Genomic DNA, 19079 nt, shown 5'->3' on the forward strand with positions numbered 1-19079 from the left:
AAGCATCTGTTTCTCCTACCCTTATAGCTGTATATAAAGATGCATTCCAGAATAAAAATCACTGTTTTGTCTTATCTTTAAAGATGAGAAAGGTCAATAAGAAAAATATTTGCTACTGCATGCATCATTCTAAACAAAGTAAACATTAAAAATATGGAAATATGCAAAATTATTATCTGGGGAGTCAGGACTAATAGCCCTTTCACAAACTAAAAAGAAGCACGCCAAAACCCAAGTCCCAAGTCTGCAAATAGTTTATGTATATCTTAATTTTAAGCAGATGAGGAGTCCTATTCATTTCAGTGGGATTGTTCACATGCTTGCAGTTACACATTGTGCGATAGTCTGTGCAAAAGACAGCTGGAGGTTGGTAGAATTTACCTAGAACAGTTTACTCTGTTAGCAGGTTTTATCTTACTTTATATGACCAAGAAAATTCTCAGAACTCTTATGAGAAATAAATTAGTACACTCCCTTCTCCAGTAGATAGCTTGGAGTTTGCACTGACTGAAATTCTGATTTATTCTTTTGAGCAATGGAGAAATCACAGGAAATGAGGACAGGCAAGAAGCCTTCTCTGAGTATTGAAACACAAGCAGCAGAGCTTGCAAGGAAATAAATCTAATGTCTGCTTCCCCCCTGCAACTGCTGTTTAAGATTTACATACTCCAGAACAGAATCATCAACTTTACAAAACCATAACTGAATTGGTTAAAGTGGGACAGGATGAACCTGCTACAGACCTTTAGTGAATTGTACAGAGATGCTATTTACCTTGGAATATCTGTAAGACATAGAAATACTTAATTTTAATAGGATTGCAACAGATATAGTTGAAGGATAGGGTAAATAAATCTTAAGTCAAGGATCCTGGAAAAAAAAACACCAGTAGTTGGGGGTTTTTTTAGATACTTATATTTGTCTTCTAAGAGGCTGGACTCTAGTATCATTTGTACCACTGAACTTCATTTAAAAGAAATTCAGTAAAGGTAAATGAGCATTTTTCTTTGGTAGTGTTTCCAAGGTTTTACACTGGATACCACAATCTAACTGCCTTTTTATTATCTCTGAAGAATAAAGATTGACAGACCTACAAAAAGGTTATGATGCTTCTGATAAGAATTGATTACAGTGAATCCGTTAGTCTACCTAAAATTCTAAGCGTATGCCTGTGTGTTAAATTAGGGATTCAGATTAAAACAGATATAACTGTTTGTAAGTATTTATCTGGTGGTTGTTATAACATAGATATTAAGGTAGACATGCATGCCTTGGTGTTCTAATGAATACAGTGACCTATACATTTTAGTATTATTAGATATAAATTATATTAAGCATGCTCACTCTATTAAATATTCTCAATGTTTAATGGGTGTAATTTGAAGTGGTAAGTAGTATTGCAGTATCTGGATTCACATTTCAATTTGCCAGTGAATGCTCAAGTTTATTTAACCTAGAAGAAAACTCAGAATGCATTTCCTCTACCTGAGGCTAGAACCAGTGTTCTCATCTTGAATAAGTTATACACAGAGAAAGACCATTAACATTCAAGATTAAGGAAACTTTTTTAAAGAGTATTTTAGTAACACATCAGTATGCTGTGGATTGAGCATTTGCGCTTAATGTTTTAATATTAGAATGTTGCGTGTTGAATGTTGTAATAAGTAAAGAAACAGACTAATTTGGTTGGTTTTGCACGCTTGTTAATGTGGGAAGATTATGAAAACGACTAAAAAAGTGATGAAAAGAACAGCCTCTGACATTTCCATGCCAGCTCTGAGAGGGATGGAAAGAAACTTGAGGAAACCGAAGCCGCCCGGGTGACAGATTCATCAGCTAGAGAGGGACCAGCCCCTGCCTGCCTCGCCACAGCTCCTCTGCGGACGGAGGGATCTTCTTCACCTTCCTCTTCGCTTCGGGAAGCTGCTGGCAGGCCGCAGCTAGAGAGATGCCTCAAGCCTAATTTTACAACAGAAGGACGACGGTTCTGTGTGGAAAGCAGAGCTGAGAAACGCCGTACCGCTGAGGGAAGCGCGGGCGGGGCGGCAGGTAGCCGTCGGGCTCGGGGCACCAGCCCGCCGCGGGGGCAAGCCCCGCCACCGGGGAGCGGGAAGGCGATCAGCCCCTCGCCTTCGCCGTCCCTCGCAGCTCTTGTGCCGACCCCGCCAAGAAGACGCCCGGGAGAAGCCCCCCCCCCCCGCCGCCACCCGACGGGCCGGGGCCATTTCCCGCAGGCAGCGCGGACCCCCGCGGCGCCTCGCCGCCACCGGCTGCCTCAGGCGGGCAAAATGGCGGCGGTGGCCGAGGGGAGGGAAGAGGGGGCGGGAAGGGGAGGGGGCCGCCGCGGCGAGGCCGGGCCTCACCGCCGCCGTTAGCCGCCGCCTCCACCTTCCTCCTCCACCTTCCTCCTCCCCGCCGTCCTCAGCAGCAGCAGCGGCAGCAGCAACGGCAACAACAGCAGCACCGCCGGCGGGGAGGAGCGCCCGGCCGCGGCCTGCGCCGTTCGCGCTCCCTCCTTCAGGACAAGCCTTGGGGCGGGAGGGGGGAGCGCCCCGCCATCCTCCCTCCTCCTCCTCCTCCTCCTCCCTCCGCAGGCTCAGCCCCCGTTCCCCCTCTCCCCCCCGCCCCGCAAAGCCCCTGACCTGCTCTGAGTCCGGGCCAGAGGTAGGTGCCCGCCTCGCAGAGGCTCTTTTACCGCGGCTGCCTTTCTCCGGCCCCGGCCGTTCGCCGCAGGGGTGCAGGCACCCACCTGCCCGCTTTCCCCGGGCGCCGCGGGGCCCTTCACCGGAGCAGGCAGAGGCGCCAGGGCTTCCCCGAAGCGGGGAGGCGGCGGTGCGGGCACAGCCCGGGGGTCGGTCGGGGGAGGCCGCCCGTCCCGTCTGGCTCTGCCTGACCGGCGTTGCCCGCCCCGGGGTTTGCCCACCGGCCGTCCCTCGGCGGGTCCGGTGGCTGCGTGGCTTCCCTTCCCCTCCGGAGTCGAAAACAGCAGAGGCTTTATTTTTGGTCGTTTGGTTATTTTAATTTCCGTTCCTGCGGAAGATTTGAGGGAGAGGGGGCTGGGGAGGAAGTGTGGCGGCTCTGTGGGAGCCCGTCTGGCCAGGTGCAGAGGTGTCTCTGGAAGGAGGGGGTCTGGCCCTTCCCAAAGGTAGTCCCGGGATGCTCTTCCCATGACTGGATGGAGCGTGTTGGCCTAAAAAGCTGCGTCCCCGGTCTCGCTGGGGGACGGCATCGATGCTGTCGAGGAGAGGCCCCCAGTCTGCTCCCTCTGGCTCCTGGGTTGGAAGCCGGCCTGCAGCACAGCCGGATCTTTAACTGTGGAGTAGAGGTGCAGGTGTCTGGGCACACAGGTGGATTTGCCTGGACAGGGGTTGCCCCGGCTCCCCCTGAGCCTCCCACGCTGGCATTCCTCCCTCCTGTGCTAGTAGGGGATTTGTAACTGTTACTTAGTGTCACATGAAAAGACCTGGAAGACCTCAGAGGTAAGTATTTTTAAGGCTTATGTGCTTCAGTGGCTTAGGTGGCTGAGAGCTGTACACGTGTTCTCCTGTAATCTGCTTGAAATAAAACCAAACCACGCTGAGCTGATCCACCATTCAGTGGATGTGAAGGATGATGTTCATTTAGGCAAAAATTCCTGCCCTCCTGTGAATTTCTGCCTGAATTCAAGAAATATTTGCTTTCTTTCCTTTTGTAATAAGGCCATAGAGAGGATATTGCAGGAGGGAACTTGTTAAATGACCTTATGGTGTTAAAGTTCTTTTACTATCCTTGTTACGATAATATCAAAGTCGCATGGATCCCTGCTGGTGATGACAAATTGTTGTGGTGCGGATTGTTTGGGTAACCAGGCAAGTTGTCAAAGTCAGGCCAGGCCTGTATGTTAGGAATGTATATTGAAGCCAGGTCCTGTAAACACTCACTAATGTGTGGAGTCTTGTTGCTAGGGCTTTGCACAGAAATAACGAGACACGCATGAGTGCCTCTTTGAAGTCCTAATGTGCTACCTGACTATTTGGAAGCCGGATGGATAGTCGAGGGTATCGTTTCCATAGTTTGTGAGCTTCAGTCTTGGGATTTTCATTTATAAATAAGTTCACATCTTTTTATGGCTCACTTTGGAGTGTAGCCAAGTAGAACTATATTGTTTATGTGTGTAGATTTTTGTGTCTCACACAAAGATGTCTATTGTTTACACAGAAACTGTAAGAGGAATGTTTTGTTAACATTTTGTTAGCAATATAAACTGACAAACACAAATGCAGACCAGAACTTGAAACAAAAATAGCCCTTCTTAGAGCAGAAAAACATGTTGCCTGAAAACTGTTTTTCAAGGAAAACTATGCACCTTTTGGTTCTGCATTTCTTTTAAAACTCAGCTTGTATCATTTATGTGCATATAAATCTACTGCATGTAACTTTCACAGGGACTTGGTTTCATGCCTATGTAGCCTTCTAAACAGTGTTTCTTTTCTAAACAAGATGAATTGTGATTTATTTTTTTTTTTGTTACATTTGAAATTTGTTTTTAGTTGGGTGTGTCCCTGTTACATTTTCAAATTCCTGAGCTGACTGGGATGAATTCCCCTCTCCATAGTCAACATGTGTCTTTCCCATTAAGACAGACTGCTGCCTTCTCCTTCCCTTAAGAAACTTTCAATGGCTTGAAATAGTATGACCAACACCCCTCTATGCTTTCAATATTCCGTGTTCAATATTCCAAACTGGAATTTCTACTTAAAAAAAAAAAAATCCACAGCCTACATGGAGAGTAGTTACAGAGCCTGTGGGGTCTTGCTTTTCACTGTGGAGTATATTGACTTAGTGGACCCTGAACGCAAATTTCTAGTTGTGATAATGTGTATGAATGGCCTTTAATATCTCTCATTTGCACTGTTTCTAACTTAGTCCCCTGATGACCAGTATCTGCCTACAGTTAACTGATTGATATCTGTTTAAATGTAAGGAGTAAATAGTTCTTGGAAGCTACTAAAAGCATTTGGTTTGTAGAAAGAAGGGATCACAGTAGTTTGTAAACTCTATGGCAGCCGAGTGTTTCATTTTTAATGTATCAGCAATGATGGCTAATGGGTATTCATCAGATTATATAGGTCCAGTAGAAAAAAAGTCAGAATTTCAGTCCTTGCACATCTCCTAATGCACACCAACATCTCTTTTTAAAGAATTATTATTAATGAAGTGCTTTAGCACCACATTTTTGTGCTGTTTTTTCACCGTTTCTTAGCTTGAATATTCCTGCCTGTCATTCATCGATTCTTGCTTTCGTGACTAGTAGCATAAAATTGTACTTGAATATCATAGTTACCATCTTACATTCATTATTTCTACATTGCCTGATCCTCTCTAAATGAGTATTCATACCTGATTTCTATCTGATGATTCATTGTAAATGTTACAGGCATCTTTTTTTCCTTTTTTCAGCTTTCTCCATTGACATATAGAAGAATATATACCGATTCTGCTACAACTCACAAGTATTGTGTTTATTTTTCTTATTTTATGTTTTAGGAAGCAGAAAGTGAACTGTTTATTTTATGTTTTGTGTAGTGCTTAGTACAGTGAGCTCTTGTTCTGCAACTAGGCTGTGTAGGGAGGACAGTAAAAATGCTGATGTGGGAAACAATTTTTAGTGCTTCTACTAATATTTTTTTATAGTTAGTTTATTTCATAAGGCTTTGATTTTTACAGGGACCTCAGTGTGACTGTATCCTTGCGCTTATGTGGCTATTCACTGAAATCACTGACTATTCTGTTTGTATATGGAGATCCATAACAGGGTTAATTGGAATTAGAGGCCTGTGGCAAGATGTGATTGGAATCAGATTGGATGGAAAAAAAAAATCAGTTTTAGGAAGGTGTTCTGGTGTGGAGATGAGTTGGTTTTATTATCTCCCAAGAACAGACTATACATTTTATTTGTTGCCTAAGTTTCAGATTAAAGAATATGTTTACATTTTAAAATAGATAGCTTTTTCCATTTTAGGTGTTTGCTTAGTAGTTGTATTCTAGCACATTCTGTGAGTGCTTTAGGATGATGTCTACTAATACTAACATGTCAGAATTCTGCTATAACTTGGTAAATGAAAACAGCACAAAAGAATTCTCTGGTTAAGTTCTGAGTTCCAGATTGTTTCCTTCTTTTTCTTTCTGTTCTCTTGCAGGAAAAATGATATTCATCCAGCATTCCTGAGTAATAAGAATGGGTCCAGATGTACCTCTGCTGAATGATTACAAACAGGAGTTCTTCTTGAAGCGCTTTCCACAGACTCTGCTGGGAGGTCCCCGGTTTAAATTAGGCTATTGTGCCCCTCCTTACATATATGTGAATCAGATTATTCTTTTCTTGATGCCATGGGTTTTGGGAGGAGTAGGAACACTTTTGTACCAGTTAGGCTTTATGAAAGACTACTATACCGCAGCACTTTCAGGAGGACTGATGTTTGTTACTGCACTTATTCTTCAGATGACAAATCTATATGCAAAGCAGAAAACAGTGACAGTAGAAAGAATGCAAATTCAGAGTACCCTAACAGATGAAGATGAGTTTGAATTTTCCAGCTGTGTAGGTTCAGAGACAGTAAAATTTATTATTCCTGGCAAGAAGTATATAATCAACACTGTGTTTCATTCCCTTCTGGCAGGGGTATTGTGTGGGTTGGGAACTTGGTATTTGCTGCCAAACAGAATAACCTTGCTATATAGCAACATTGGAGGAACTGTTATGATCTTTGTATTTGGATGGGTGACTATATGTATAGGAGAGTATTCATTAATCATAAATACAGCTACCGAAACAGCTACTTTCCAAGCACTGGATACTTACGAAATCACTGCTCTGATGAGACCTTTCTATATTTTTGTCTTTATTGCAGTGGATCTGGCACACAGGTAAACCTAATACAGCATTTAGCTAATTAAAGCAATGGTTATTCTCTGTATTTTTGATGAGAAAGGTGAAATTATTCTTCTGAGGAAACTTAATTTTGATATTTTAATCAATGGTAGGAACTCTAAAGAAAGAAGCTAGAATGGTAAAAACTGAGGCTCTACCCTGTGCATAAAAGGTTGTTCTTAAATTTTTATAGCATTCCACATAAATTAGGAAGAGCAGTTAGAGCAGTTTCTAAGTAAGGGACAGCTAAAATTATCTTCTACCATGTCAGTTTCAGTATTTTTGTACAAGAACATTTGCATCAACATCCTTTTAAAGGATGTGTTTTGAAAACACATGTTCCTGACCTGGAATCATAGATGTAAATACTGCAAACTCCAGGAGTGCTGGATTTCTATCCAGATTTCATCCTGGACTATTTTCCAATTTAATGTCTGCAAAGTGATTGCAGCGGGTTTTAAACTACAGGCAAAAAAGGACTACAAATTTGGTTTTAATGAATGGATAAGCAAATTTGAACATTACTATATCTTTATTACATGGATTTTGAACTTGGATTTTTAAATGCTTTTGTAATACAAAAGAACTATACCAGTCTACAAGTAGAAGACTTTTATATTTCCACTTTTCAGACAATGTCTTAGCTAAAGTATTTGTAGAATCTCTTAAAGCAAGATGGGTTTAGATTTACTCTATGCATTCTTTCTCCCTGTTGGGTGATATAAATATCACTTTGTCACATGTATGTGGTTTATGGTTGGGCTACTTCAAATGCATTAAAAAAAAAGCATGTTTGATTTTACTAGTTTTGCACTTGGAGATGTCTTTTTTAATGATTTACCCTAATTGCCTCTTCAGTTATGATATGAGAATTATACATGTGGTATTGGACACCAAATTCTTCTATGTAATTTCCTGAGGAGAAAATTCAGACATTCTTTAAATTCTTGACAAAATTCCTTTGAGGCTTACTTATTAAGAAGTAAAGAGAAACCAAATATCTTAGCAGTCCACCTTTAACTTAATTAGCTAACTGGTGAACTATGTATGACTTAGAATTTATGCAGATTTCTAATATTGATCTTTGTATTTTTTACAGGAAGCTTTTAATACTTTTATGTAGAAAATAACATTTTATATTCCGAAAGAGAGTTTATCTCTTGGTGTACAGGCATTCTTTCAGTGTTAAGGCTTACATCTTGGGTCTTGGACTTGCATAAAGTTTCACTTTTCTAATTCTGAAAAAATACTTAGCATTTTTTTGTTAAATGGTTGAGGTCTTAGAGCCTGTGGGCCTTTCTTTTTGCACAAGTATTTCTTGAGTGTATTATCACAACAGTATCAAAACAATTAGCATACTTATATCACCTGACTCATCTGTGTAATTTGAAGGCTTCAAATCTTTTGAATGAAAAATTAGCCTGTGTTCTGATGTTCTAATTAGTGTGTTACTGCCCCAAGCATAAATGTATGTCCTTATTTTTCCTTTTAAAAGATACTAGTTGAGGCTTTGTAGATTGAATATGTAATGTTTATACTTCTGGAATTGCTGTAGTAGTTAAACAAAAAGTCTTCCCACACATCAGTTATTTTTTCCTTCACAGAACTCAAATACATTTCTTCTTTTATCCAGGTTTGCTGTCAACACACCCATTCTAGAACAGACAAACCAGATTTTGCACATCATATTTCTTTTTCTGCCATTCTTATGGGCAATGGGAATTCTGCCCCCGCTTGACGCACTTTTTCTATGGGGAATGGAACAACTGTTGGAGTTTGGACTAGGAGGTTCACCTATGTCAAGTAACACAAAGTAAATGTTGTTTATATAATTGTAAAATGTATCAATATTGTTTATAACCTTTTTCTTTTCAAGCAAATCTTTTTTATTTTCTCCTTCACAGGTTATTAGTAATGTTTCTCATTTCTGCTGGAACAGCAATAGCATCGTATTTCATTCCCAGCACTCTCGGTGTGATCCTCTTCATGACTGGATTTGGGTTCATACTGAGTCTTAACCTAAGCGAGATTGGTTTTGCCTTCAAACACACCATGATCAGCCATTTAGCCTCCAGCAAATCAAAAAATATGCACAGAGGTCTTAGAATACACTTTGGGTGGAGGGAATTTATTTTTTATTTGACTGTGTTGACATTTGCTCTCATAGAAGCTAGCCTGCTGCATCAATTTGCAGGCTTTTCATCATTTTCCAAGGCCAGCCCACAGGCTATAGCGAGTTACATTCTGATCATATTACTTATAATTATGTGGATTCTTAGAGAGATTCAGAGAGTGTACTTGTTTGGAGTCTTCCGAAACCCCTTTTATCCAAAGGATGTCAGGACTGTGACTGTGTTCATGGAGAAGCAAAGAAGGCTAATGAAAGTTGGTGTTGTCAGGAGGATTTTACTAACACTAGGTAGGAATACGCACTGTCTGTTGTTTGTTAGATGATGCTTGTAGGAAGATTGAAAGAACACTAGAATTACTGTATGTGCAAGATTCCATGAATGAACCAAGAAAAAACAAGTAGCTGGAAATATTTGTTATGTTTTGCTAAATTGTGCATTGAGGTCAAAATTACTGGTTCAGAATATTTGAAAGTGATTAGTGATTTTATTTATTTTTTTTAGGGGTAAACCTAAAAAGTTGAGCTTTTTAAAAGTCCAGCTCAGAAAGCCAGGCCTTTTAAAGGATTTTAGTTATAACATCAGTACTCACTTTTGGAAAAAATGGCTCTTGTAGATTTTTTTAAAAGGTACTCGGAAACAAAAGTGAGTTGAGAGTCTTCAAGGTGACTAGATATTTGGTTCTTACAACTTGCTAGTGAAGGGAACAGTCTCCTTTCTGGTAGGTTAGGGACAAATGTATCTACTTTGGGGGAACAAACTTTGATCTAAATTATTTAATTTTGTAAAGAAGCATCAGTTTGGGGAAGTGGATTGATGAGTGCTATTCCCATGTTTATTTTTTCTTATTTGAGTATTCCCATTCTCTTGGGGAAACAAACAAACAACAAAAAAGTAATAGCAAATAACAACTAAGCATCGACATAAATGTTTGCCATCTTGGGCCATTACTGCAAATACACTGGTTGATATCCTGAAAGTGTAATACAAAGAGGAGTTTGTAATAATGAAGGGAAGAGTTCTCCTTTTACTCCAAAATTTCCATTCTGCAATAAGACTGCTTACCTCTGTAGACTTTAATTATGTTTTTGAAAGGAAATCAATGTTTCTTTTATTTTAATTACAGTGTCTCCGTTTGCTATGATAGCATTCCTGTCACTAGACCGTTCACTACAAAATCTTCCTTCTGTGTCTGTTTGCATTGGATTCACAAGAATATTTAGGATGGTAATTTGAATTTTAAATATGTTAGCCTAAGAAACTCTCTTCTACATGATTTAAGTATCAAGGTGACTTGGAAGAAATATTCCAGGTCATGAAAGCAGAGATGGATAAATAAATTTTTAAATGTATGTCTAACATATCTCTATTTTAGGTCTGGCAGAATACAGAAAACGCCCTACTGGACATAGTGGTTGTGTCAATAGCACAAATGTTGGTGTTTAATCCAGACCTCTGGTGGAACAGGAGCCTTGATACAGGGATCAGACTCTTGCTGGTAATTGTCATAATGTAAATTTAAGCAGATAGTTGTCACTTAAAGTCTTTGTTTCCTTGCCCTCCCCTATTAGAGAATTACAGAGTCCAAGAACCTAGCAAATAGAAGCTAAAAAACTGTGTACTAAGATAAACATTCTAATACCAGTCAGTGATAATCACACTTCATTTTCTTAAAATCCTTGTAGATAAGGCAGCTTTGGCAGTGCTGAATATGATATGATACAGGATACAAATAAACGTGCTTGTTGTATGTATCTTGCAGGTTGGTATCCTACGTGATCGAGTGCTTCAGTTTGTCTCAAAGTTGCAGTTTGCCATAGCTATTCTTTTGACATCATGGACAGAGAAAAAACAACGTCGTAAATCTACCGCGACCTTAATCACACTCAATGTAGTTTTCTTCCCAATCCTGCTGACCTTCATCGCCATCTCTGCACTCCTTTCTTCTCCCTTGCTGCCGCTCTTCACGCTACCGGTATTTTTGATTGGGTTTCCCCGGCCTGTCCGAAGCTGGCCAGGACCTGCGGGCGCTACAGCATGTGTTTGCTCCGATACCGTGTACTACCAGCAGATGGTTCCAAGTCTGGCTCTTGCTCTGCAGTCTGCACTAGCAGCTGGTAGCCTAGGTAGGTACGGTGAAGGAATGTAGCTAAGTGGTTTAGGAAACATGATTTTGCTGGAGAACAGGAGAATCATAGCATCTGATCTAAACCATCTTTCATGACGTAGGTTAAATCTGATATTCAGAGTTTGTTCAATTAAGGGAAAAGTGATTACTTTTATCCTTCTCTTACATCTCTACTTCTTATGTTCTTGTAAAATAATTCTGGTTTGTTATCTTTAAAATAAGGAGAAACTAAATGGTGATGAAACAGTATTAATCCTAATCTTTTTATACTGAACAAAAAAGGACGGTATGTATTCAGCCCACCTAACTGGAAGCAATAAATTGAGGAGTTCTCTTGACAGTCAGTGGGGAGAAGGAGGTGTGTCAAACTGCTCTTTGTGGTTGTATATGTAGGTGTCTTTCTCTGCATCAATCCCATTACTCAGGATCCAGAAGGTGAGTTTGCTAATTTGGCTATGTTAATTAGATATGGTGAATATGGACTGGATGTTTGTAAAATACTTGATATAGCCTAACTAGCAGTAAACAGTTGAGAACAGAACCAGCTGATAAGACTTAACGGCATGTCTTGTGCAGGTAGTCAGGGTAGGTTTGTAACAGGGCTTGTGGTCTTAAAACCTGTGAAAGACATCATGATGGGTATTTCACAGAATTATATAAACAGAGGTGAAGAAATGCCAAGTCTTTTTCCCAGCTGGAGACAGAATAACTGTTAAAATTGCAAGCTTGTTTTCTTGAGAAGCAGTCTTTGTGTAACCTAAATAATCAAGACTGTTGCCCTTAGACAAGAGGCAAATATTTACATAAGCCTGTTAGAAAATAGCTTATGACTAGAAAAAATAGACTAATATTTAAAGACAGTGGAAGTTAACCTTAATCACACTTTTCTGAAAACTATATGCAAGTGCTTTACTAGGAAACATTTGCTGCACTTTTAGTACTGGTGTAGAGAGAGGTATTAAAAAAATAAAGCTAGGAAGCTTTTTTTCCCCTAAAGGAGAGACAATTCAGTTTGTCTACTGCATTCAGCCTATGTATGTTTTTTATATATATATATAATAAACATACATAATATAAATATATCTATTATATACTGTAAATATATCTATCTGATATATATCTGTTGTATCTATCTCATGTATAATATGTATAGATATAAAAATGTTTCCCCGTTGCCATCATGACTGTGGTGGCATGTATGCCTCAGATTAAATAATTTAAAACACTAATCTTGAGGGGGAGAAAAGTCTCTTCTTTAATGGGAAAATCTGTGAATGAATGTCTTCAAGCAAGAAAAAATGTGATGTTCTCAGATGACTTCAAAATGAAGAGGTACCACTTTGTGTGTCTCTATTTTAATTTAAAACCATACTTTTTTCTGTGTAAAGGAGTTTTAGTAGCTTTAACAGCTAGCAAGAAAAAAATTAAAATCTTTGCAAAATGTTAGCAAGAAAATGCACTTCATTAGCTCAGTGGGATAGAAAAGGTTACTTAAATTTTAACTACAGCTTAATGGTTGGTTTCACTGATTTCATCTTACAACATTCTAAAACTAAAATTCTCTGTGCAAGTGAGTAGTCACTTGGATGTGAGTGACAGCAGAAGCAGGTCATAAACTGGCAGCCAAAGTCATGCTAAAGAACAGCACCATTGTATTGGAGAAGTTGACAGTAGGCTATAACTTCAAAGAAATATAGTATAACCACCAGTTGCTAGGAAGTTTGGCATTGCACTTTTTATTGAAATAGATAGAAAAGAGAAAAAGTACCTTTTTTTAGGGGGGAGAACGTGTCATCTAATTTTTACAGTGAGAGCCAGATTGTGTGATTTTTGAGCACTAATTACTTTGATGTGTGATCTGAAGTTGTTCGCAACTTGATTTTCAAATTCCAGTTTATTTTGTGTGGCTTTATTTTTGGTGATGTCAAACTTAATACGGTGGGATCAGATTTATTCCCCCCTCACAGACACGCAGAGGTATTTCAGGAAGACTACAGATGATTTCCACTGTATCTACTGTTAATGTTTAATGCATATGATGCTGATTCACAAATCTTTAAACATGAGCAGGTGCTCTTGCTCTGCCTCTATTTATGTATCTGTAAAATGGGTGTGATTATGTCATTGGTAAGCTGAAACTGGAGCAGAATCATTTACGCTCTGGATTTCACATCCTAGAGGGATATTTTCTAACCATTCTGGAATACAGACAAGTCAATTTAGGAACTGGTAGCATAGGTAAAAAATCCTGTTGAGTTACATTTTTATTTCTCCCATAACAAATAAACTTTGTACTCCACAGCAAACAGGGCCATTAAGATACTCATGTGCTACATGATGATTCTTTAATGTATTCGGCAGTCATAAGAATTTTAGATCTCCAGGTGACATCAGTGGGAACTGTGCAGTTGGAAATGCAGCCAAAGATGATCTTTAATAATGAAAGTTGTCACTACAAAGGGAATTGAGGGTGGGGTTGCTTAACCATGGTCCAGTATGAAAATTGTAGTCCTGCAGTTTTGTGAGGTTTTCCCAGTTTTCCACAGCTTTTTCAAAGATAGCACTACAATTTCAATATCTAGATTTGCAGATAGTTTCTTTAAAATTCTAGGGTACTAGTTAGCCAGTTCTAACTGATTTTGATGCCAATGCAGAAATATTTTATGTTTGCCTTTGAATTCCTCAGTTGGCTTGTAGAAAATGTTTTTAACAATATAATACTACAGTAATACCATCGGTTTTGTTTTGTTTTTTTTTTTCATGTCTAGGTCTCTCTCTACCTGGATCACATTACTTGTGCCGTTTTCAGGACAGACTGATGTGGATATTGGTGCTAGAAAAAGGCTTCACTTACTGTGGTGTTAACATTAAGGTAACTGCATGCTGAGGACTGACATTAATGTTTTGAACTCATGCAAACATTTTGCTGTGTAACATTTTGGCAATGTAACTAATTTACCTGATATTACAGTCAATTTTTTAAGATGAGTGTTATTACTATATTAACTAGTCTTGCAACTGACATGTAGCAGGTGTGAAATTTTTTTATCATCTAGCTTGTGACACAACATCTTTAATAAGCTGGCTAATAAGATCTGTATGAGGTAAAGATTTTTTCTGTTTGTTTGTTTTGTTTAAGACATTGATCTGTGTCTAATTTTGTAGTGTGTGCTTTGCTATTACTATTATCTCCAGTTAGATTTGTAGGTTCAGTTGTGGAATTCTTGACAATGGAACATATCTTTATTTGTTCAGAAAAATTTTGTTGCAAGAAAACAGCTTGCTAGCATTTAAGGATATGTGCTGGGGAAGACTAAACCCAAATTGTTTTCATTTATGCTTTAGGGGCTAGAATTGCAGGAAACATCCTGTCATGCTGCTGAAGCTCACAGAGTTGACGAAATTTTTGAAATGGCCTTCGAACATCAGGAGCACACAAAGATTCTCTCTCCTAATCACCATTTTGGACACATTTTGACTCCTTGTACTGTTCTACCTGTACGGCTGTATTCTGATGCCAGAAACGTGTTATCTGGAATAATTGACTCTCATGAGAATTTAAAGCATCTGAAAGATGATTTCATTAAAGTGCTTGTATGGATGCTTCTCCAGTATTGTTATAAAAAATCAAAAACTTGGGAAAGCCCAGGCAATGCCGACATGAACAAAAAAAGATCATTTCCAGAAAATCAGCATAGCAGTGCAGTAGAAAGATCCAGGCCTCTGAGGGAAGAAGATAGCTTTAGTGTTGATACAATTGAGGACTGGACTGATGATAGTGACATTTTTGATCTTGAACCCAGTGGCAGAATGAAAGACAGAAAGGAACCTGGGCAGTTGGGAATTACACCAAAAGTACATCTGTCTATTCCAGGATCTGTAGAAACACAGAGCCAAGAAGTCCCACAAGAAATATCACCAGAAGATAAATTATACAGGGCTGTTGTGCTTGGGCTTCCTGCAGTAGACAAAGGGAAACAGCAAGAAGTTTTACCTCGGGTTGAATTTAGTTGCTCTTACTCAGAGCTATTGAGCATCCCTGAAGAATGGAGAACAGCCCCAGTGCCTTCTTCCAAAGTCAATGAAATGAGGCAGAGGTTTCCAGAAGAATGGTACCACTTCATTTTGAGTCAACTGGACTTTTTTCATCTGAAAGAAAAGCCTTCCAACTTACTTGAAGATCTGATGAAAGATAAAGCTTTGAAAGACTTGTACATCCATGGAGTATTGTCGTGTTGTTTTGGTCTGTTTGGACTGGATAACACCGTGCCTGCCCCGAGCCATGTGTTTAGAGCATACACTGGTGGTATTCCATGGTCTGTTGGTTTGGACTGGCTAACTAGCAAACCGGAGCTATTCCAACTTGCATTAAAAGCATTCAGGTAAAAGAAAAACATTCTCTCAGAGTATAAAAATTATATAGAGAGTCCTGTGCTTTGAAAGTAAGTATCACTTCACTAAGAGTAGTTCATGTTAAAACCTTACCAGTTAAATATATTTGTAGCTTCTTCCTACATAAATATTGCCTGTAACCCCAGGCAGTGATACAAAGATTCCTTCCTTCTTCCCTTCTCCACAGCAGCTGCCTCCAGCACTGGCAATCTGCTGTGTTAAGTAGGGAAAAACCAACCCATTTTCATTGTCCCCATAATCTAAGAGAATTGTGATGGAGTTAGATGTTTGGCACTTTCCATTAGCAGGCAGCACGAACAGTGTTTGAGGTGAATGAAGGATGTTTAAGCTAATGTGTTTTGCATCTGGGTGAGCTAAAAGCATACCTGTTCTAACTTCTAGTGACTCAGCTGACAAGCAGTAACTTACAAAGTTGCTAGTTCTTGGTAACATTTCATGGTGCCTTCCTGCCTTCTGTAGCCTGAAGACGCTTTCTTCCTCTGTCTTTCACTGCACTAGTTACTGTACTGCTTTTTGTACCTTTCAGATACACTTTTAAACTTATGGTTGACAAAGCAAGCCTGGGTCCAGTTGAGAACTTCAAAGAGCTGGTTAACTACCTGGAAGAATATGAAAATGATTGGTACATTGGACTGGTATCAGATCTTGAGTGGCAGCAAGCAGTTCTTCAGGAAAAGCCATACCTTTTTTCCCTGGGGCATGACCCAAATATGGTAAGAAGAAAAATTACTAGTAAGCAAGGTCAAAGTTTGGTTTTCTTTTCCAGTGCCTTTTTTTTTTCCTTTTAACTGTGTTCCAAAACATGAAGGCTGTGCAAACAAAGTTTACATTTATGCTAGAGAAGAGCTGACATCACTGTTGTTGAAAATCACACTGCATTGTTCTTCAGATACAGCAATATTTCCTAATTATCTTCCTAGAAGGAAGAATTGAACTGAGGAGACTAGTTTATACACTTTGCCATTTTTAAAGGGATGATAGTCATACTATGTAGCCCCATTTAGCGCTTTGTAACCAAATGCTTGTGTATCTTCTTGGAGAATGTACTGAACATTTTGATCTGTTTGTTCTTAAAGGGAATTTACACTGGGCGAGTCCTCACTCTTCAGGAATTGTTAGTACAAGTGGGAAAACTTAATGACGAAGCTGTCCGAGGTCAGTGGGCAAATCTGTCCTGGGAGCTGCTGTATGCTACAAATGATGATGAAGAACGCTACAGCATCCAGGCACACCCTGTTCTTCTGCGAAACCTTACTGTGCAAGCTGCGGACCCACCTCTTGGCTACCCTGTTTATTCATCTGAACTTCTGCATCTGCCTTTGTTCTAGAATGTCGGTAGCACTGCTTTTTGGGGGGTTTTTTGTACTTTCCATCTGTATGTTTGGAATCAAATGTTCATGCTACATTTATACACTACAAATAAGATTTTACTCTCAAAATGGCGCTGGATGGCAGTGCCAAGCCAGCGTACGTGATTTGCACAGAAATGGTGCTAGCCAGAACCTTCAGCAGGCAGGAAGTTTTGAACTGTTTTCTTGCTGCTGGAACATGTGGGACACCATTGCCTGTGTGGCTGATGAGCCAGAGATGCTGAAATTCTCTTCTCCAGTTTAGAGAAGAGCAGCAGAATTCTGATCATTAACTGGTTTTGGTGCATTCTGATTTTTTTTTTTATTTTTCTTTTCTTGGACAGGTGACTTGCACTGACAGTCAGGTTACAGCTCACTGTAGTAACGTCAACCGCAGAGTTGGTAACCAAAGTGTACATATGACTATTTATATGAATTTTTTTTATTCTGGCATTTTGTATTGGACTGAGTTCAGTTTTAGCATTTGTTATAATATATGACTTTCGCTGATCTTCCTTAGTTGTAGTAAGTTATCGGCTATGCTTTAACAAAGTAAGTTGTAAGGGATGATTTTTACCAAAATACTTGTTTTGGGGGCAAAGAGAATTTATATAAAACAGTATGCATTCTGACACATTAATAACCTGTGTGACCTCCTGATGAAAGAAGTAAACATGTAATTAGGGGAGAGAAGGAATTTGAGTCCAAATGGATTAATTTTGTCTCCTCCTTCCACTATCCATGTATTTTTTTATATATCTATATATATTGTTGTTTGCAACCTATGTCCACATCACTAACCAGTCTTCCACAAATACAGTGAGAGCTTGATGGGGAGGGGGTCAGAAATCCAGCTGTCTGTGCCAGAAGTACTTTATTTTTTTTAACCTTACCACAGGGTAGAACAAAATTTGGCAATTGGTTTGTAATATTACCGGTCTCCTTGAAAACAGGTCTGGGTCATCTCTCCAGTGGCTTGTTCATCTTGTTCGTTACCACCAGTCATGAGCACATAAAGGTGTTTTCTCTGTAGAGTAGTAGTTACAGTGTAGTTACTGCTGGCATATGCCGAGCAGGGTGTAGGTAATTGTCTGTCTTTAACCTGCAGAATCAATTTAAATGAGATCTGCTCCGTAACTGAATTAGTACTGGTTTAGAACACCCAGTGCTGTATAACTTGGAGCATGTTTACAGCTTTTACTCCTCTAAGACCTTTTTGCATTAGGTAAAATTTGTCACAGGACTGCGTACTGTGTACTTGGCTATTAACTGTTTCTTTTGATCTGTGACCATAATGATTTTAAAGAAATATGCAAACCTTGTAGTGGAATTTGGAAGTGGTAAGGAAACACCTGTCAAACTCCGTGGTATAACATTCTAACACGCAGGATGAAATTCACACAGAACATTAATGGAAGCACCTTTTAGAAGGGGGTTGTTTGGTGTGCAGGAGCATAAATAACAAATTGCTGATAACCTAAAATCACCTTGCTTGGCCATGAACTGCATCTGGAAGTACAGAATCACGGGAACAGATCTGGAAGGGCTTTTAGAGAGCACCTATTTCAGCTCCCTCTCAAAAGGAACCACTCCTGGCAAATGTTTAATCTGCTTTAAAACTTTCAATACCAGGAGTATCATGAACTCGTCAAGTAGTTCGCTCCAGGTCTTTGCTGTTCTTGCAGCAGTTGGAAAGTTGGGGTTTTTCCTAAATCTAATTAAACCTTCCTGCCTCATTGTAAGCCTTTACTACTTGTCTTCTGTCTACAGAAAATTTAATTACCTTTTTTTGCAGCAGCAGTCTTTTATTTGAAGATGGCTGTAATTTCTGCCCTCATTCTTTGTCTTCTGTAAACTGAATAAACTAGTTGAGAAAAAATGGAAGAGAGCTGTGATCCTTTTCTCTTGCTTTCCTCTGGTTCTCTCCATCTGGTACCCAGCTGCCTTGAAAAGGGTTGCTGGTAACTGGCCCTGGTGTTCCAGCAGAGATCCTGATTGGTACCAGATGGAGGAACAGAATTAGTGATGTGCAGAATTCCTGTTTGTGCACAGGAATGTGGAGTTCGTGTGTTCCAGTGCGTTTTGCAATGGTATGACCCCGATTCATGTTACGATTTTCTGTAACCCTCTTTAGATTCTTTTTTTGGCAG

General features: G+C 39.6%; 1 protein-coding gene across 3 annotated transcripts; it reads left to right on the forward strand.

Annotated features, from left to right (window-relative positions):
* The first annotated feature begins 2519 nt into the window (after window positions 1-2519).
* PCNX4 (pecanex 4) lies at window positions 2520-18808 on the forward strand. 3 transcript variants are annotated; one of them, XM_075029600.1, is made up of 12 exons: window positions 2520-2664; window positions 5440-5492; window positions 6180-6906; window positions 8544-8723; window positions 8815-9329; window positions 10166-10266; window positions 10415-10537; window positions 10802-11165; window positions 13936-14039; window positions 14513-15549; window positions 16107-16293; window positions 16657-18808. In XM_075029600.1, the coding sequence occupies exons 3-12, from the start codon at window positions 6218-6220 to the stop codon at window positions 16906-16908; spliced, it is 3552 nt and encodes a 1183-aa protein (XP_074885701.1). In that variant the 5' UTR covers window positions 2520-2664; window positions 5440-5492; window positions 6180-6217; the 3' UTR covers window positions 16909-18808. The 3 variants fall into 3 exon arrangements, with proteins under 3 accessions (XP_074885701.1, XP_074885703.1, XP_074885702.1); XM_075029602.1 differs by lacking the exon at window positions 2520-2664 and adding an exon at window positions 2988-3479; XM_075029601.1 differs by lacking the exon at window positions 2520-2664 and having other exon boundaries at window positions 2988-5492.
* Window positions 18809-19079: the final 271 nt, after the last annotated feature.

This window comes from Buteo buteo, chromosome 6, assembly GCF_964188355.1.
Source record: "Buteo buteo chromosome 6, bButBut1.hap1.1, whole genome shotgun sequence".
Lineage (NCBI taxonomy): Eukaryota > Metazoa > Chordata > Aves > Accipitriformes > Accipitridae > Buteo > Buteo buteo.

Excerpts from the sequence above, each read along its gene's own strand:
- PCNX4 (XM_075029600.1), top strand. The coding sequence starts at position 6,218 with ATGGGTCCAGATGTACCTCTGCTGAATGATTACAAACAGGAGTTCTTC. Across the intron at positions 6,907-8,543 it reads GCAGTGGATCTGGCACACAG|GTTTGCTGTCAACACACCCA; the intron begins GTAAACCTAATA and ends TCTTTTATCCAG. Across the intron at positions 11,166-13,935 it reads ACTAGCAGCTGGTAGCCTAG|GTCTCTCTCTACCTGGATCA; the intron begins GTAGGTACGGTG and ends TTTCATGTCTAG.